This window comes from Acyrthosiphon pisum, chromosome A1 (assembly GCF_005508785.2).
Source record: "Acyrthosiphon pisum isolate AL4f chromosome A1, pea_aphid_22Mar2018_4r6ur, whole genome shotgun sequence".
Lineage (NCBI taxonomy): Eukaryota > Metazoa > Arthropoda > Insecta > Hemiptera > Aphididae > Acyrthosiphon > Acyrthosiphon pisum.
The window spans coordinates 159,105,636-159,125,246 of NC_042494.1; the positions used below are offsets into that span (position 1 = coordinate 159,105,636).

A 19,611-nucleotide genomic window follows, 5' to 3' on the forward strand; every position below is an offset into this window, starting at 1 on the left:
CGTAATTTTAGTTATTAATTAATGTCTCTGCTGATTAGTACCTATTGTAAAATAGTAATTCTTTTAGACAAATTTGAATTCGATTACAATCTGTAAGTATTCTCTATATAATTTAATAAATACATATAAAAATAACTAGAATAATTCGTTTTATATTTCAAAAATTATCATTGTTTTAAAAAATATTATTTGGTACATAATAACTTGAAAGAAATTTTTTCTCAGTTATTTTATGTTAACATTTTTAAATTGTGTACCTAACGGAATTAAATTAATTAATAACTGTAATTTTATACAATAAATATGTGCTCTGGCCTCGGGGTGTATAAAGAAGAAGAAACAAATCATGAATATTAAACACTTCGACAAATAATATAAAACTGAGTGTTTTTTTTAACTTGTAAAACGCTTAAATATTGAATAGGTTTACAAAAGGTATACATATAATAGGTATACATTTTTTTATTTCTAGCTATAATTGTTTATTTTAAGGTATAACTGTATAATACACTAGTTTTATAACTTGTACAATTCTATAATAAATATATAATTTATATTATTATTAAAACGACTTACACATCCTCGGTATAGACCTTCTTGTCGAAAACGATGTCAATGAAAGTTGACAGTTTGAAGTTCAATGGCAAAGCGCTTAAGACCTCGCCTATAACAGTTTTGTTATCAAACCAAAGCTGCAATAATTACGAAATTAATAATATTCTACAATCGTGTTTATGTAAATAATTTATTCCGGCATCAATATTCCCGTTTTATAATTGATATGGAATTGTAGGTACGTGAACACGATTTCTATGATCGTCGAGAGCATGACGTAGGTACGCAGCTTCCGTCATCATCGAAACGATGGTAGTCAAGACAGAGGATACGAGCGCCAGCTATAACCGGTTTGGCAGCGTCGTCCCGCCGGCTGTGGTCACTGGTCGTGTTTTTCGCTTGGTCACCATGTCACCATAGTCACAATATGTTGTTTGTCCCAATTTAAATAAACTTCGAGCTACCTATTTGGTATGAGATTGTTGTTGTTTTTTTTCGGTTTATTTACCGCCGAATAAAATGCTTACTTACATCAAGATGAACCATGTTTGATTTTACTATTTTAGTGTTTATATGTTTTTTTTGTCAGATATTGGAGGGATTATTGGACACCAGCAAGCTATTATACATTTAATTGTCTTTCAATTTTTTTCGATTTTTTAATATTTATTTTTACGTAAATGCATAATATAATATTATTATATATGTGTAAAATTGTAAATAAGAACTAGAATATAGAATACTTTTTAGACGCGAATACACAATTTTGGTTAGTACTTGTAAAATATAAAAATTTTTTTTATTAAATCGAAAAGCAATATTACCTGGGTACATACTTAGGACCTGCTATAGGACACCCAACTTGTATTTTGAACAATACTATTAGTTTGTAGAGGTAGGTAATAACGACAATAACAGCTTGTTTGCTAAATGTTGTATGTTAATTATACGATAGTTTACAACATTACCACAATTCACGATATCATCGTATTGATTTCAAGGTTTCCACGGATGGTTACGCGAAGTTAATCGAGAATGTAATTCTGCTAAATTTGGGCGTGTATATAAAATAATTTTGAACGTTATTATTGATGTGCTATAATGTTATTTAAGAAAAAAATAATATGATCGATTCATAAAAAATAACAATAATAACAGTATATATTATATTATCATTTATTTATCTTTTCCTCGGGTAGTTGGTTATATTATTATATGCGTGGAAAACGGATCAAAAGAGCAATTGCGAACAGTGTAAATGTGTTGAGACTTGTGACATAGATGGTGCCAACCCGAACCCACGAACCGTTGCAATTACGAAAACTTTTCATGTACAGTATAATAAATGTATGTTTAGTTTTTCAAAAATAATACACAAATTCTAATGGAAGTTAAATTTAAACGCACATGCTTGGAATCATATTTAAATAGCAATTGAACCAGTTTCATTATCATTATAAAAATCACTATATATTACACTTTTTTGACTTTTTGACGTACAGGCATACTATAGATAATACCTATACTCTATTCATAATAAGAAAGGAAAAGGCCTACCTCGGAAGGGTAGTACCGCTGTGATTGGCCAGTAGTCGGCAGTGCACCGACGCCAGACAACGAGACTGCGCATGCTCGAATGTGACGCGGTTTTGTCGTGGTTTTTTTCCATTCTTATTCTGAATAGATAGTATTGGTATAATTGACGTGGTATTATGTGACGTGTATAATACTATGTAAATAATTATATCCAAGTTGCACACAATAATATTGGGTGCGATTGTGACTTGTCAACGAAAGCGGTTCGTTCGGCGATGGCCCACAGAATACCATGGTCCCGGTTATTTTATATGGGTATAAAATATGTATAACAATTAACAATTAAAAAAAAACATTTCACTTGCGTAATGGAATACATTATTCGAAATAATTAAAGTATATATTAATATTATAATAATTAGTTTCCAGTAGCTAGAAGTATCCTGAGTTTATTGCGTACAACTATACAAGACACGTATTTTACTAGAAGGTTTTTATACTGTTTGCATAATATTAATTGTTATAATATGGCTTATTATTGATTGTAAGCACATAAGAACCATTATAAAAGATTATTTATACGGAATCATTTAAATATAGACTTATAGAAAACTAGTGAAGCATAGCATATCATGTCCAAATAAATAACTCTGTACCTGTAGAATAAACATGTTCATACAATTGATCACTTGAAACGTCTGAAAAAAAAACTGCACATAAAAATTAAAATGTACATAATATTGGCATTTAGTTATAAAATAATCATTAATTTAGAAAAATATAAATTCGTTAAAGCTTAGAACTTATAATAACACCTACTGACGTATTGGCTTACAATATTGTTCTCGAGGGAAACGCACATTTAATTCTGACATTTCGTCTCGCAATCAATGTTACCATTTTCGTCAATAGGATTTAAATATAATGTTACGTCGTCACATTTAATTTGAGATCTCACACCGGATATGAAACTGATTTTGCAAATAAAACCTTTTATTTTTGACATTTGATACTTGATAAGATAGTTCGTACAGCTTGGACTTATGATATTGAACGGAATGCCATAGTGTATCGAATAGACTAAAACTTTGGTCGAGCGTGTCCTGATGACATATCGATTGGTAAACACACTTATTACATCATGTAATATTTCATTGTTGATAAAACTTTTATAAATGGCCTTTGTAAAATCTTGATCGGAAATACCAAGTTCGGTGTCAGAAAGCGATCTTATTCTTTTATTTTTATAATTAACCTCATTACCGAATATAACACAACTCGTAGTATTGACACACACATCGTCCCATCCGGAATCTATGTGACTGTATTCGGAGGGAAGAAACTCGACCGTTTCTGCTTCGTTTAGAACAAATATTTCTTTGTTTTTAAAAAAATTCGAAATAAAAGAACAGTCTTCCGATCCAACAGAAAACACAATATTGATAAAAATTAAAGCCACATAGGCAACTAAATGGTTCATAAAAATCATTGTAATTAATATTTATTTTAAGCACGTCGGATGCTGTTACAGAAATACGATTTTTTTTTTTATTAATATTTTGTTTAGATGTTTTTAAACTTTGAAACCCTTGTAAATTAGAATTTAACGTCAAGAAACGCTTGAAACTTCACATAAGCCAGTTAGTATCCAAGTAGGAAAACGTTTAGCACCGATTCTAAAATATGTTCGGATTACAGTAAAAAAATATGTTATTATACTATTATACTTACGGTTGGTTCGCGTTCATTTAAATTCTCGGAGTTAGATTGTAAGTCCGAAAATGACGTTGGAAATTCAATAGTGAAATGACGCCGTACTCGAATTCGGTTTGTACAACATTATTTTCAATACGAAAAATGTGGTTATTAAACAGAATGTAAAATAAAAACGTGATCCTCTCGTAAATATATTTAGTTAAGCCTTACATGACCTTAACAGACTAATAAGCTTGTGTATAATAACTGCACTGATCGCCATGCTGTGTTTCAGAACCGGCTACTGGACTGTGAGGGGGAGAATTTTTCCGTATGAAAATTATAATATAATTGTATACCTATTACACTTACGTCTACCGCAGTAGGGGTTCGCAACCATCGCGCCACCAGCACGAGAGCGCAGGCGCACCGTGAAATACGACTGGCTTGGCGAGCCTCGTAATTATTTGTATTTATTGTTACTTACGCGATAGCGACTTGGGAACTTGAATAATTCTAATTTCATAGTAGCACGAGGACGTGTGTTTTTTAAACGAACTATGTTTAAATCCAAACCTTTATTTTCTTCAACTAAGTATATCGTTTTCGGTGTTGTTATCAAAATTATCTATTACCTATAACCAATAACCATTTAATTTTAAACAACCACTTTATTCAATCAGACTATTTATTATATAATATAAATCGATCGTTGGACGCACGCAAGTGTTAAGAAGTAGGGTACACATTTGTGATCTTATTTTTGAATCTCCAACGATTATCTATATTTTGTATAGCCATTTTTTTTGAAAATATTTATTAAAATATATTCTGACTTTTAGTATAACTTAAACTGTGTATGTAATACTTTTTTTTCAAAATTGATAGTCGAAGTCCATTAAGAAACATCAAACGGAATTATAAATAATACCTACTGCAATATAATATTATCACATGTTAGATCTGACAGAGATGTCTCTGAATGACATTAATTGTTTTAGAATTAAGTTATATTTTAGTTACTATAGATTTTGCCAACTGTAACGATTTGATATTGACATTATTAATATTTTTCCTTTGAAGTTTGAAGTATCTGTGATAGTTGGTGTTGAATATTGTCAAGAAAATTGAATATTTGCCAATTGTTTGTGGTAAAATAGTATAACTGTTATTAGTACTTTATAATAATTTAATATTGTCAAAATTAATACCTGGTATTATTATTTAAAGATCTGTAAAATTCAAACTTAATCCAATCATATTTATATTTAAAGCTTACATGGGCGTATTGTTTAATTTCAACACTGTGTTTCAGAACAGGCTCCTGGATTGTCAGGAAAAGATTTTTTTTATTTGCATAATAATATAATATTACAGGGTGATTCACCTTAATATCTATCACCCTATGCCCATCAATTTTTTTCTTTTAATAATTAAATTGTTCAAATTATGATTTTTGGAATTAATAAGACGTATACTTAAAGGACCGACCATATTTTCGAACATAATATTCTAGATTCACATACATTTTATGTTTTTGACTTTCGTATAATCATTTTTAAGGAATATTATTTTTAGTATATTGTAAATTTTAATAAATCGGAAACTACTCATTCGAATTTAAATTGGAATCATCAAATTTTTTAAATAAAAGTCATTGGTTAACAATATACCTATTCCTTATATGGTATAAAAATAATCTATCCAACCTAACCAGCCAATCTAACCTACTTGAAAACATTGTCTGTGAGCCGTGAACCCGCTTGGGAATTCCTGTCTATACCTAAACATTAAAACATTATTATTCACATAAATTTGCTGCGTTGATGATTATCAACCATCGTACCACTCGCACAATAGCGCATGCGTCGTTAAAGTCACTCGTCATAAAAATGTCTATTCTGATTTACATGTTTTAATTGTATTTGTTTAATTATAGGTAAAGGCAGTTTCTTTGAGCGAATTTGATTGCCATATGAATCAGATATTATATATATATTGTAATAATAATCAGTTAATCCGTTAGATTCAATTAATTTCTTAAAAAATGTTCACTCATGTGTGTATTGAAATAAGTATAAGTTGTACACTTGTACGAGTTGTACCTAACACTATATTGATTTAATCGATTCGCAAAGTGTGGTGCGTGACGCACATTTTTTTTTATTATTCACGTGACTTAAGTACTTACACTTAATTATTTTTTGATTCTATACTCAAGGTATTATATTATAGGGACTTTATTTTATGAATTTATGTTACAAAAATAAATAATAGTTAACACTAATAAAACATTAAACTAGAGTAAAATTAAATTAAACTTAATTGTTTAAGGCGTTTAATGTATATGCTGATACAAGGAAGGAACATTTTATATTATTATGGTTATTATGAACATAAATTATGTTTCAAGTTGTTGTTGTAAATTTGGTGGCGACGGTGCAACAATTTGACGTTCGATTTGTATTATGTACTGACGGTCGATTTTCAGAAAAACGATCAAACCGATAAATTTTACTTTTTGATTAAATAATTGAGGGGTGTGAGTGTGTGACTTTAAATTTAGAATGTCTGCTTAGAAATACAACTTCACGACATTTTGGTACGATCTAAAATTTGGAAATATCAAAACAGACAAGCTTTGAGGGCCAAAGTTCCCAGTAGTTTTAGAAAGCGTCAGGAAAAACAAAAAAAAGTGAAAAAAGTAGTAATTTTTAGGCAAAACCAATTTTTGAAAAAATCAATTTTTTTTGTTGGTAAAACTCAAAAACTAATAACCGTAGATATTTGAAGTTTTCACGGAATATTTGTAGTAGTATTTTCCGTAAATGGTATAGTTTTTGAAATATTTTGACTCTTTTTGAGCTTATTATAGCCATGACTTTTTTTTTTAAATTATCCTTGATAAAAACTTTTCCACTATCTAAAATTCCCATATTCCCAGTAATTTTCAAAAGCGCTGAGAAAAACAAAAAAGCTTGAACATATTTTAATACTAGGCTAATATTTTGTTACAATGACATTTGAAAAATATTAAAAAATAAAAATAAGATCACAATTTTTTTTTAATAAGCATTTAAAGTTCAAATTGTCAAGACAACACGAAAAAATCACGAAAATGTGTAAATTAATTTAAAAATAAAATTACCTACTGTAGTTCTAATTCCTAAAGTAAAATATAAAATAATTAAATAACTTTAATCACAATAATATCATAAAAATATATACTTAGTAATGTTATAGGCTGACAGTTTTCGCACAGAATCATTTTTCGTTTACAATGATTTTATATCATAGATTTAAAATTTAACATATCTTTTACAGTGACTCTCTAAATATTCAATGTACAATAGAATGTTACTCATTTGCCCCATTTTTATTTATAATGGCACAATATGTGAAGGCATATATTTGTATTCCTACGTACTACGTAGTATATTTCTATGATATACCTTGGTATTCTAGGGCAGGGGGACCGCCCACCTTCCAAAATGTTGAAGGAGCAATTGCTCCAAAATAATACCTCCAACACGCCACTGGGTTCATGTCCTTCTTGTTGGATATTGTCGAAACATGTTGAAGATGAATTTTAATTAGTAAATTAATTTAAGCCGTATCTAGGTATCTATATGTATATATTATAATATATAAGTGATATAGGTACTAATTTTTATACAAACCTTACTCGGCACTAACTATCGTGTCTCGTGATCCAATACATTTGATAGATCTTGATGTCGTGATTCAGAACTGACATTTCGATTTTCCGTACAATATTTCCATTTGCATACTTACATAGAATGTAGACATAAATAAACTTTTTTTTATCTCATTTTATTTAGAGGTTAGGTATTATTATGTTTAATTGTAGCATTTGATTTTTTTTTCTTGTGAACTAAGCTGACTAAAAAAGTAAACAGCCATCTTAAATTATTGTCCTTAGACACTATACGATGTACATAAAATAATAAGCAAATTTCACTATAATATACTTTATTGTCTCCACTCTCCATATATAGTCAATACATAACCGTGTATATTTTGTTTTTAAACTTTAACACTTTTAGAGCTGAGTGATGAATGTATTTTTATTTTTATTTTATATTTTGAAACAATATGTTTTTCAGTAATAATTAATTCTATTTTCACATATTATTTTATGAAAAAAAAATTGTAACACGGTAGGTAATCAAAGAAAAGTGTTCACGTTTATAACGATGATAATAAAAATAATAAAATATCTTGCGTGCATTGCAAGATAATCGTATAAAATGTTAAAGTTTAACTTTTCCGTTATACGCATACCGTTTCCTACTTTACGGGACACCCCTTTTTTGGGGGTGATGCCCGAGTTGCAACTTGCCCGCTGCAATAGGACAAAAAAATAGAAAATATCCCTCGACTTTCTATGCAACACCACCTCAAGTTGGTCAGAGGGTAACAGCCGTATATCCATAGCAGTGTATGTTATAACTTATAATATGTAAAATGTATTAAATAACACATTTGATAGGAATTCATATTTTATTAAAACTTAACTTTTAAAACCAGTTCAAAATAAAATATACAATAAGCAAAAAGGTACTCAGAGAGAGAAAATATATATATAAACATTTACAATTATGAAAGCAGCGAAGCTATCTAGTGGCAGTACCGTTCTTAACGGGATAGATATTAATATAAAAACGATACAATATTATGAAATGATGATTAAATACATAATATAAATATAGTATTTACTAATTGTGCTTAGTATAATATAAATTGTAAAAAATAAACAAATAAATTACATGGTTATAATAATATTACGAATATGTAAGTACCTACCTACAGAAGCTTAAAATGTAGATAGGTATAAAATATTTTGTTTTTATATTTAAAACGAATATTTATTTTGTGATTATTCATGTTTTATATACAATCAAAAATATATAATATTGAAAGAATGATCTTAAAATTAGTAGATACATATATATGTATGTAATATCTATATACATGAGCATAAGTAGGTGGTGTTATAGTTGGCTATAGTCCATTTAGCCCCCTTTATACAAAAAGCTAAATATCCAATTGATGACAAAACAACTTTCTATCAACTTCATTCATACATTTGTCTTTTTTTTTAATAGTCAAACAATTTGGAAGAAATGTCTACTACAACCGTGTGGTATAGTGATTAATGAAACCTATCACGTGAGCATAAAGTTATAGCCAATAACTCCCACATATAATAGATTTTTGAACTCTATAGCTATTTCTCAAACTATGCTGCTTTAAGACGATCAATGCAAGAGAATGGCGTAATTTCAATAATATAGACAATATTTTTCAATTTTTATTTCGGTTGGAGGGTTCAAAATTATTTTACAATTTACCAATATTATGCCTCTATAACCATACAGTATACTGTAGGAATTAGGTGTTTATACCTATATTATTTTTCAATATTATAACTATTATCCACTAATAATATCTCCTCAGTCACCACTCGTGTCTCGTCTATTGATATAGTATTTCAAACTATCAAGTATCTACGTACAATTTTGTCTTATACAATAAAAATATATTAATAATAAATTAATACAATTACCTATAGTATTATGTAAACGATTCAACGATACATCACTTATCAAAAACGTCATAAATGTCAGTAAGTTCACAGAAAGTCTTACAGCCAAGAACGAAAATTAGACCTTACATTTTGTTTCTATTTCAAGTTTACCAGTTTCGTCAATAGGCAGTAAACTAAATGTGATAGTTTCACATTTAATGTTATACCTCACGCCAGACACGTAAACAGTCTTACAAATCATTCCTTTAATCACTGATTTTATAAATCGTATTTGATCAATCTCACATTTCGTATGATCGATTTCCACATCAACGCCAAATTTAAATGTGAAGACCCTCACGTTGTTGGAACCAATTCTAACCACATATCTATTTGAAAAAACACTTATTACATCATGCAAACGTTCGTCATTAATAAGACTTTTGTAAACGGCGCTCATCAAATCTTCATTACTAATTTTCAATTCAGTGTCTGATAGAGTTTCAACGTCTTTATCTTTATAGGTAATAAGGTTAGGGTATACAGTTGAATTTCCGAAATCCAATGGAAAGAATCCAAAACTTGTGGTTTTATATTCGATTGGAAGAAATTCTACGGATTCCACTGACTTAAATACGAATACGTTTTTTTTCATAAAAAAATTTGTTATATAATTACAATTTTCTGACCTGACAAAAAACGGTAAATTGATAAAGATCAAAACTGAACATAAATAATTTATAAAAATCATAATTAATACCTACGTATTTTGTAAACTGAGTTTTAACTAACGCGATATGATTGTTTTATTGTTATTATTATTGTTACAAATACAGGTATGTTATAACTAATAAATTATCATTTAATACCATATAATGTATTAATAGTGCCGTTCAGTTATAGAAGAAAAAAAGATTAATTGTTGAGTGACATAACTCCATCAAATTGCGAGTATACAATTCTCCTTTCCGTTTGTTTTATTTTATAATTTAATATAATATTATTTTGTGAATCATATCTTCAACAGGAATTCATTTTTATCCAACCCTGATATTGACTTCCGTGTTCAGCAATCGGTATGTGTCCTGATTTTGATGCTATCACTTTTTCAGAACTGCCTGCAATACATTTGTTCCGTATTAATTTTTTATTTAGAAATTACTCAATATTTATCAAACACTTTTATAATTTATATATATATTGATTTTATTATTTTGATATAGCTGCACATTTTTCTGTCTATGTTTCATATAAATTAAAAAACATAATACCTATTTTCAAAAAGTACAATACAAGTAATAAATGTAAATATTTTACAGTAAATTATTTTGTTACGCATAGGCTTGCGAGTTGCGGTTTACCAACTAAATAATTGTTATAATTGTTTTGATCAGTTTTATGACAATTATAACTGTTTTGACCTGACGGATAAATTTCATATTGAGCTTAGTGTTACTTTTGAAAACAGATCAGTGTGAACGCCTAAAATGGTAGGTATTAACTTATACGATACGTAAAAAGTATAACAGCTATATAAATACTTACAGTTGGTTCGTGTTGTTCTTGAAAGTTTTTCTAGGTGTTGGATATTGTCGGGAAAAGTTGGAGATGTGGTTGTTTGATTTTAATCGGAAAATCATAAAATAGCTTACTGATGTAACTTGGCTATATACTAAGCTAACACTAATAACTAGATATTATATTCTTGGTACCTACTATAAGCTGGTATTTATAACCAAACACGACTGTAGCACTCAAGTGTGCTACTGCAGGCTTATGTTATATTTTGGTTGGATTTTCTGCCCAATAATTACACGAAAGTCTTCGCGTACAAAATAAAATACTCTATACCTAGTATATGATGTATGTATAAATTATGTTAAACGTAGGGGCCGCTGGTGGGGAAAACCATTATCACCGAACACAAGGTCAAGTCACAATAATATTGCAGTGAACTGTAATTTATAAACAAGTTTTTGGCGTTTAACGTGTTCGCTTATATGCGGACATATACAAGCATTGATTAAGTATACACAACAATGGTATTAGCTAGGTTATCGTAAATTATTATTGTTGCGATAAAGATTGTTGTTTTTGTTGTAAGGCGGATAGAACAGGTCTAATTCAATGGGGCTCCACTTTCAAAATTTGAACTTCTGACCACGCCAAACGTTTGTGCATCGTTAGTGCAGAAATGTGCACCAAGTCCCATCGTTTGTGCAAAAACTTAAAGCTCTATCCCAAAAACAATATGGGGGCCATTGGAACGGTAGTCTCCCCACATTGAATATTTTGATTTTTAAATGTACCAAACGTTTGTGCATCGTTTGTGCAGAAATGTGCACCAGGTCTCAACGTTTGTGCACAAAAACTTCCAGCGCTATCCCATAACCAAAATAGGGGAGGGGCATTGAAATGAGACACCCCCTTTTTGGAAAAGGTGCCAAACGTTTATGCATTATTTATGCAGAAATGTGCACCAGGTCCCAACGTTTATGCACAAAAACTTCTAGTACTGGAATTTTCCAGAAAAATTGAAAAATTTCATGAAAAAAAAATGTTTTTCTAAAAAATTTAAAAAGTAATGATAAGTGAAAACAAACCTATAAATAATGATAGTTTATAATCATTATAAATTAATATACTATCACTTAATGTCTGTATAGACGTATAGTAGATGAATCTTGCGAATTCTATACTTTATTTATAAATAATTATAATTTGTTAAGATTATATATTAAGTATTTATTATGTAGTTATAAATACTATTTCATTATTACCTGCTCACTAAGTTTAAAAATATTAAAATTATGAAATACTTACTATTCGACAATATTAATAGTTTATAGTTTAGCACAATGATACGTTCACCGTATTGACAAATGTGAAATGACAGGGACAGGTTTCTTTATCTATTTTTTTTACTGGTTTTTTTTTAAATTTACGTTATTTTAATTTAAATACAAATTTTAATTTTCCCAAAATTCTGTTTTTTTTTTAAATTTTCTGTAACCCGTTAATATGAAATCTCGCACTCCTTTCTATTCCTGGAAACCCATCCAGACGTTTAAAACGGAAATGGTGTCGTGACTTACTTGCTCACCCCCCTCCATAGGCGAAAATAGCGTTTGAGATTTGGAGAGGCTAATAGGGCTAATAGGGCCTTATTTTGATAATATTGAATAAGCTTAAAACAAAATGTAGGAAATGTTTGGGAGGGCTATGGACATTTTTGGGGGCTTAGCCCCTAAAGCCCCCCCCTATTTGCGCCTATGCCCCCCTCCCATAAACTAATCTAAAGTCAGAGCACCAGTAGACTTCTCATGTCAAGTGTATCCTGCTGTAATTTACTGTAACCATATAAACTTATTGTGCCCCTAAGGTACAGATTGTTTATCTCAAAAAAAAAAAATAAAAATAAAAATGTTCTGAAAAAATTGTTTTTCCAACATTTTCCCGAGTTTTTTTTCATTTAAATTCTCTAAGATAGAAATTTTCAATTTTGAAATATTTCAAATTTAGAACACCAATCAATAATGTTATTGATAATATTTGATAACGGTCGCCTCCCGTCAGAAATGTGTGACAAAAACATGTACCGCCTGTTACCCACGTCATCTGCGATCAAGTCTTCAATACACACGTGATAATAACAATTTTTATTTGCGATTAACTTATAGTTAACTTAGGAAGAACAAAATAGGTATGATATAATATATTATGAGTAGGTATGTTTCAAATTTTGCCATACTATACATAAGCCACAGATATATAATATAAATATATACATACATACAGGTATTCAGTACATATAAAGTCATTTTTATTCGACATTTTCGTTTTGTTTTTAATTAATTGAAATGTTGTGTATATTTAATTTACATAGGTAATGCTTTTAAAATCATAAACATTTGATAAACTTTAAAATATTTTTAAAATATATATTCTAATTTGTATACATAATTTATTTTATTATTTGATAGGGCAATATAATAATAGATATTATGTGGTCTAATTTATATGTTACTTAAAAAAAATTATATTAAATGTTATTAACACGGTAGCCAATTGGTAGGTACAAGAATAATTTTACACATATTTCAGCTTATTATCAGCTGAATTTTTTGTTACTTGTGCGTTATCTTTCGTCTGTTATCGCATTTTGTCTCACCGTCAAGTTTACCATTTTCTACGATTGGAATCAAAAACAATGTGATATTATCACATTTAATCTTATTTCTCCCGTCGGAGGAGGAAAATCTACTCACACAAACCAACCCTTTTATTTTTGACAGAGTCGATTTATACTGAAATGCATTAGTATCGCATTTTGGACTTGCAATAGAAACATCAAAGCCGATTTTTATCGTGAAGATGATCAATTTTTCGGAGTTTGTCCTGACGACATACCTGTTGGGAAATACGATTATTACGTCATTCAAAAGCGTGTTGCCGACTAAACTGTTGTAAATCGCGTTGGTCAATTCATCGTCCTTTATTTGTAAATCGGTTTTTGAAAGAGATGTTATCCTCTCGTTTCCGTAGAGAATCTCGTTGGCGGTAGTGCAATTTCCGGTCGGACAGGAGTTTTCCCATTCGGCTTTTATGTAACTATAATTGGTAGGGAGAAACATGACCGAATCAGTTGCGTTTAGTGTGTACAACCCATTGTTCGTGAGAAAATGTGTGACATAATTACAGCTCTCCGATCGGACGGACAACACTGCGAAGCTGAAGAAAACCAAAATCGATCTGGAAATCGAATCGCTTACGAAAACCGCCATAATTGTACGTGTTAATTGGGATTTGTTTAGATGTGCATTTTTGGATGGTTGAGATCGTGATTTCAAATCAGTGGCATCGATGAAGTATCATTTAGTGCGTTGTAGGCATGTCACAATAATTAATAAATAGGTAACAATGAAATGATGCTATAAACAAAATTATGTTATGATTAAATAGCTCTGATGGCGATGTCGGATATGTTCATGACATCGATCGCGTTCTTGTTCGATGGGTCAGCAATCTCCGTGTGGCCGATGAAGTGATGATATTATTTACACGAACACTCCTCGGGAAGTCCGTTATTCATTCGACGCGGTTTTAAATTACATAACTATTAACGACGATACTACGCACGTATAGTTCGGTTGCCATGCGAACACTGAAACCTCCGTATGCACTTAACTCGTATTTATGTCGACATTGGCTACAATACTTAATTGTATTCACGTGTGCAGTTGAACAGTAAAGTTAATATTATTGGCTTAAGGTTCTTTACGTTATAGTGCGAGAGCTGGTAAACGCGCGCAGCTGCTGCCGCTGAGTTTTTTAAGGGGTGGTGGGTGAGTTGGTATTGGATAATGCGGCCAATGGATGATAATAATTTAATATTTACTACGGCTGGTAATTAAAATGATTATAATTTAAATTCATCGTTCTGTGATGGTAAATTCGTTTATCAGGTTTTGGGTGTGTGAAATATATTATTATACTTACCTCTGAACATTTTCAAGATCGCCATGCCACTGCTCGCCCGTGAAAATAAGGACTTGCACGTAGAAAAATCGCGATCGGAATAAAATTCGATATTCGCGTGCACGTAACTATCGTATTATCTCGTGTTATCCGTCCAAAATCACTTTTAATATACATAATAATCGTATAGTGTGTGTATAATACACTGCAACCAGTTTTCGTGTAGGTATGTCACGATCTTGACCTGGCGAACACCATATACCAGGTTAAGTTCAAGGTCACGCACTCACGCGGTTTCTACCAGGCCCGATTATATATGTAACATTTCGTTTAGTGCAGACACCTTCGGGCAATTTTTACAAATAATAATATTTTAATGAATAAATAATTAATTAGTATGATTTGTAAATCATTATAGACCCCATATATCCTAATAAACCTATTGTTGTGGATCATTATCCTTAGTATCTGCTTAAAGCTTAACAACTTGGAAATTATTTGTTAAAATTTTGGTTTTTATACATCGACATTTTTTGAAGTTAATTTGAAAAAATAAGTTTATATCTCCATAGAAAACTCATGACACAAGTGCATTTATTTATTCATTTAAAGATTTGAGTTCCGACAGTTCCATATTGAACCAATTGCTGTTAAGTATTATAAACTATAATTATAGTACTAAGTCTTCCAATATAATCACTGACCAGAACCTTTTAAGTCCCGAGTGTTTAAGAGTACGCTACCCATGCATTTGTTTTCTTAGTCTTACACAAAGCAAATTTTATTTTACTATTTTCAATAATGCGTTGTTACTTGTTAGTTTTGTTATTATAGAAAATTTACCTAATATCAAATTTTTGGAAAGAATATTTTCTGTGCTTAAGCATCGTCGATTTTTAGACATTTTAATTTTTAAGATGGATATGAGTACCTACCTATGTGTAATATCACGAATCAAAAATGCTCATAATATCTTGAAAATTAAAATATCGAATAAAAGCCGACGCTTGAGCACAGATAATGCTCTTACGTAAAAAGTTGATAATAGGTCAATTTATATTTTATTCACTCCAGTATCAACAAATATAACATCATGCTATTGAAACTAGTGAACAAATATATCCTATGCAGTATGCCGTATGATTAAGATGGAGAAAACTAACTTTACATAGAACAACTGATTACATAATAAATATTTCAAAGATTCTTAATTTGTAGTTTTTATTACCTATCAGTGGCACGCAACCCCAACCCTATTACTAGGTTTAGTGGTCGCTACACCTTGAAAATAAGGGGTTGGTGGGTATAATAACATAAAATAATCAACTTGAAATATGTTCATAATTAATCACAGATTATATTGGTTAATACCTTAATATTTACTAATATTATCAATTAAAATATGATAAAATGTATAGAATAATATAATTTTGAGTTTGTAAGGGAGTGGGTGGGTAGGTACAATTTTTTCTTGCTACATCTGAAAAATATATCTTGGACGCCACTGTTCCCTATCAATAAAAGTCATGATTAATTAGTATTGTATATTGGTAGTTTTTTTATACAAATATGAATTTTATTACAATTTGAAACACTCAATTTAATAAATACATATACAAATAACTAGAACGTTTATTTTTATATTTTAATTAAACTTGTGACATTTGAACCTTTTTAGGGGCTTACCCCACATTCACTATGTAAGGGGAAAATTCGTGGTGGCTTGTGAGCCGAGTCGTGTGAATCCCATGTATAGGAACGTTGACCGAGCTCATAAGTTTTCTGTTACATTACAAAATAAAACAATTACAAAATATAAATGAGGTGATACTTCTGATGATAAAAATAAAAAGAGAGTTTAAGCTAATCAGAGAGTATATTTTACATGGCATTAATAAAATAAAATCATTTATGGAGGCGGGGTTGGTTGATACTAAAAACCATGATGAATGGTGATAATTAATGTAGCGAAAAACGTATCATCATTCTTATAAATTTTAAGTTTATCTTAATATATACAGATATACTTAAGCAGTATAGGTCATAGGCGTGCGCAGGCCTCTTTTTCAAGGTATGCAGAAGGCTGCCACTGGCGCCCCCTGAAAGTTATTTTAAGCATTTAAAATTCTGATAAAATATATACACAATACGCAAATATTGAAATATTGAATTCAACGTTTAATTAAAAAAATTATATATAATCATTATAATCATACTTGTACAAACAAACAAAAAAAAACATTGTCATATGAATAAAAATTATAATTTATCATAACATCATTCTATGTTAGGTAAAGTTTTTAAAATCATCATTGATGTCTTCGGGATTTAAATTAATTACTTTACTAGGTTCGTGCTTTTGCGTATTGACAGATCAATTGATTGACTATGAAATCCAATATCCTTATTTAAAAAATAAAAACTGAAATATTGTAACAAATACTATAACTAATACAAAAAGTATGCATTTTGGAAATACTTGATACTTATATTTACGTGAATCAAACGTTATCCCTTCCGTTAGTCTGATAACATTTCCCTCGTATTCAATCATATTTTGCTATCATTATAAATATTTTAACTAACTATTTTTCTTGCGCAAAAAAAACGTTTTTTTCCAGAGTCGATTTTCGCCACTCAAATTACTTTAGGGTATGCCCGTATGCAGATGCATACCCTGCATACCCCTTGCACACGCCTATGGTATAGGTATCTTTAATTGTGTTATAAATTGAATAATGCTCCAACGATAATATAATTTGCAGTGTTACTTTATTATAAGTTCATAATAGATTTAGGCTAAATATATCACTTTATTAATAGATGTATACCCAATTATTTAAAGAAAACTGCGAAGTGTCTTACGGCCCGTTTTACAATCATAATTTAAACCTCGGTTACGCTTGAACCACTGATTTTACCGGCCGAATTCGGTGGTTTAACCGGAGTTTAACTATTGTAATACGGGCCCTTATTCGTTCACTGGCCCAGTGGCCCTATTACCCTGTATAATTATGAACACAGGATAATAAATTATAGTTATGAACAATTACGTGCTGCGCTCTATGTGCAGGAACGTTAACTGCGCTCTATTCGTTTACCCAGCCTGACGTTACATCATTTTCATAATCATGACAATTTAGATAATAATATATAATTTGTCATGCTCATAATCATTATATTTTTTTTTTGTAAAATATCCTTTATGTGGTTGAAAAACTGTTTTTCAATCTTCTTGATCTTCTCATTGCGTAGTTGTAAAATTAAAAGCTCAACTTAGGGGTGGATTGTGTGAAATATAGAAATATATAGAAATCGGATTAGTTCCTACATCCTTTTATTTTAAATTTTAACTATAGATATATTTTATTTTATAATATTTGAGTATTTGACTTCCATAAAAACTTCAACGGCCTTTTTATGGAATGTTTGTGATATTATTGCTACGAACGAGCTAATTAAATAATTTGATATTTGAGCGAATTTTATTAGAAAGTAAAGTGTAATCTACTAATTTTAGTAAAAACGGATATATTTGGATATTTTGACCGATTGCCATATTACAATATTATAATAGTATACATGAAATATATTATATGGATGTGTACTACACTGCTACCCCTCCAACAGTCCAACCTATAAGAGTATAATACTGTATTTCATAGTTCGTTCCTCGGAGGGCTATAATATTATAATGGTTGTCTTGTCCGTTCTCCATAGTCTGTATATATAGTCGTTAGTGGTTAGTCATTAATGGTTAGTCGTTAACACCGACTAAAATCTTAGTCCGTAATCACTGCGGGACGCAGGTCATTAGTGGGAAAATAGGTGTCTACCTATTAAGAACTTGCCCTTGTACGGCTGTACATTATATAGGTACCTACTATTTGCAAATTTATCACGATTAAAATAACACTAAAAGCAAAACAAAATGCTGTTAAAACACGTTAACTACAATGCATTTGCGGGGAATAACCTAACCTTATAACTATTGTGTATAGTTTTGTGTACAGTGTACGGTGGTTAAACTTCCGATTATATATGGTAAACACTAACCTCTCCTGTTGGTAAACTATCCCGGATCAACATTATGTTTACCTGATACCTGAAGGCAGTGCTCGAATTGGGAATTATTAAGTAGAGGAGCTCAATCCAACAATTTATAAACTGCGTTCCAAGTGCAAAATTATTCAACGCAGACTCGTGGGGGGCTTCGGTTTTTCAATACAACATTTCACCTTAGTCACAGAATTTTCTACTCTAAATTTCAAATATAACATATTTAACTTTATGTGCCTATGTAAGATGTAAGTGAATATGGATTTAAATTTCAATATTTTATATTCATATTTTATTTTTCGAAATTTTTATTGATAGAGATAATACCTACCTACAAATGTCGGTAGAAAATACAAGATTTATAATTATCAGTGATAATATCTTAATAATTATTTGTGCTATAGACGCATACCTATGTCAATTGTGAACACTAGTTCACAGATATTTACAAACAAATGCCCAAATCAATTTTTATTAAAATTATGAATGGATCTAAGTTGTTGTCAAAGATGAACCTAATGAATTTTACATTTTTTAATATAAAAATATTTTTCATCCTATTTATGGTTTGACTAGTAGTGTTCATCCTTTTTGACTCGCGATCCACTGTTTTTGTAATAATATATTCCCGACTCGTGTCACCTTTGTAACACATGAATGATAAAAACTTTAGCTTTGCGTATATCCCGTGCTAAATGTGCATATTATTCACTTATCTATAACCTAATTATTTTTTT

General features: G+C 30.0%; 1 protein-coding gene and 1 long non-coding RNA gene across 3 annotated transcripts; both read right to left on the minus strand.

Annotated features, from left to right (window-relative positions):
- Positions 1 to 998: 998 nt before the first annotated feature.
- Positions 999 to 6,740, minus strand: LOC115033897. Its single transcript, XR_003839247.1, has 2 exons — positions 3,823 to 6,740; positions 999 to 2,801 (listed from the first exon to the last, which is right to left on the minus strand). It is a non-coding gene; the product is annotated as an uncharacterized LOC115033897 (long non-coding RNA).
- A 2,460-nt stretch (positions 6,741 to 9,200) lies between these two features.
- LOC107885178 lies at positions 9,201 to 16,218 on the minus strand. 2 transcript variants are annotated; one of them, XM_016808690.2, is made up of 2 exons: positions 14,837 to 16,218; positions 9,201 to 10,455 (listed from the first exon to the last, which is right to left on the minus strand). In XM_016808690.2, the coding sequence occupies exon 2, from the start codon at positions 10,086 to 10,088 to the stop codon at positions 9,474 to 9,476; it is 615 nt and encodes a 204-aa protein (XP_016664179.1). In that variant the 5' UTR covers positions 10,089 to 10,455; positions 14,837 to 16,218; the 3' UTR covers positions 9,201 to 9,473. The 2 variants fall into 2 exon arrangements, with proteins under 2 accessions (XP_016664179.1, XP_016664178.1); XM_016808689.2 differs by lacking the exon at positions 14,837 to 16,218 and adding an exon at positions 10,883 to 11,934.
- Between the last annotated feature and the right edge of the window lie 3,393 nt (positions 16,219 to 19,611).

What these genes read in the sequence shown, in the direction of transcription:
- LOC107885178 (XM_016808690.2), bottom strand. Translation starts at nt 10,088, where the DNA reads ATGATTTTTATAAATTATTTATGTTCAGTTTTGATCTTTATCAATTTA.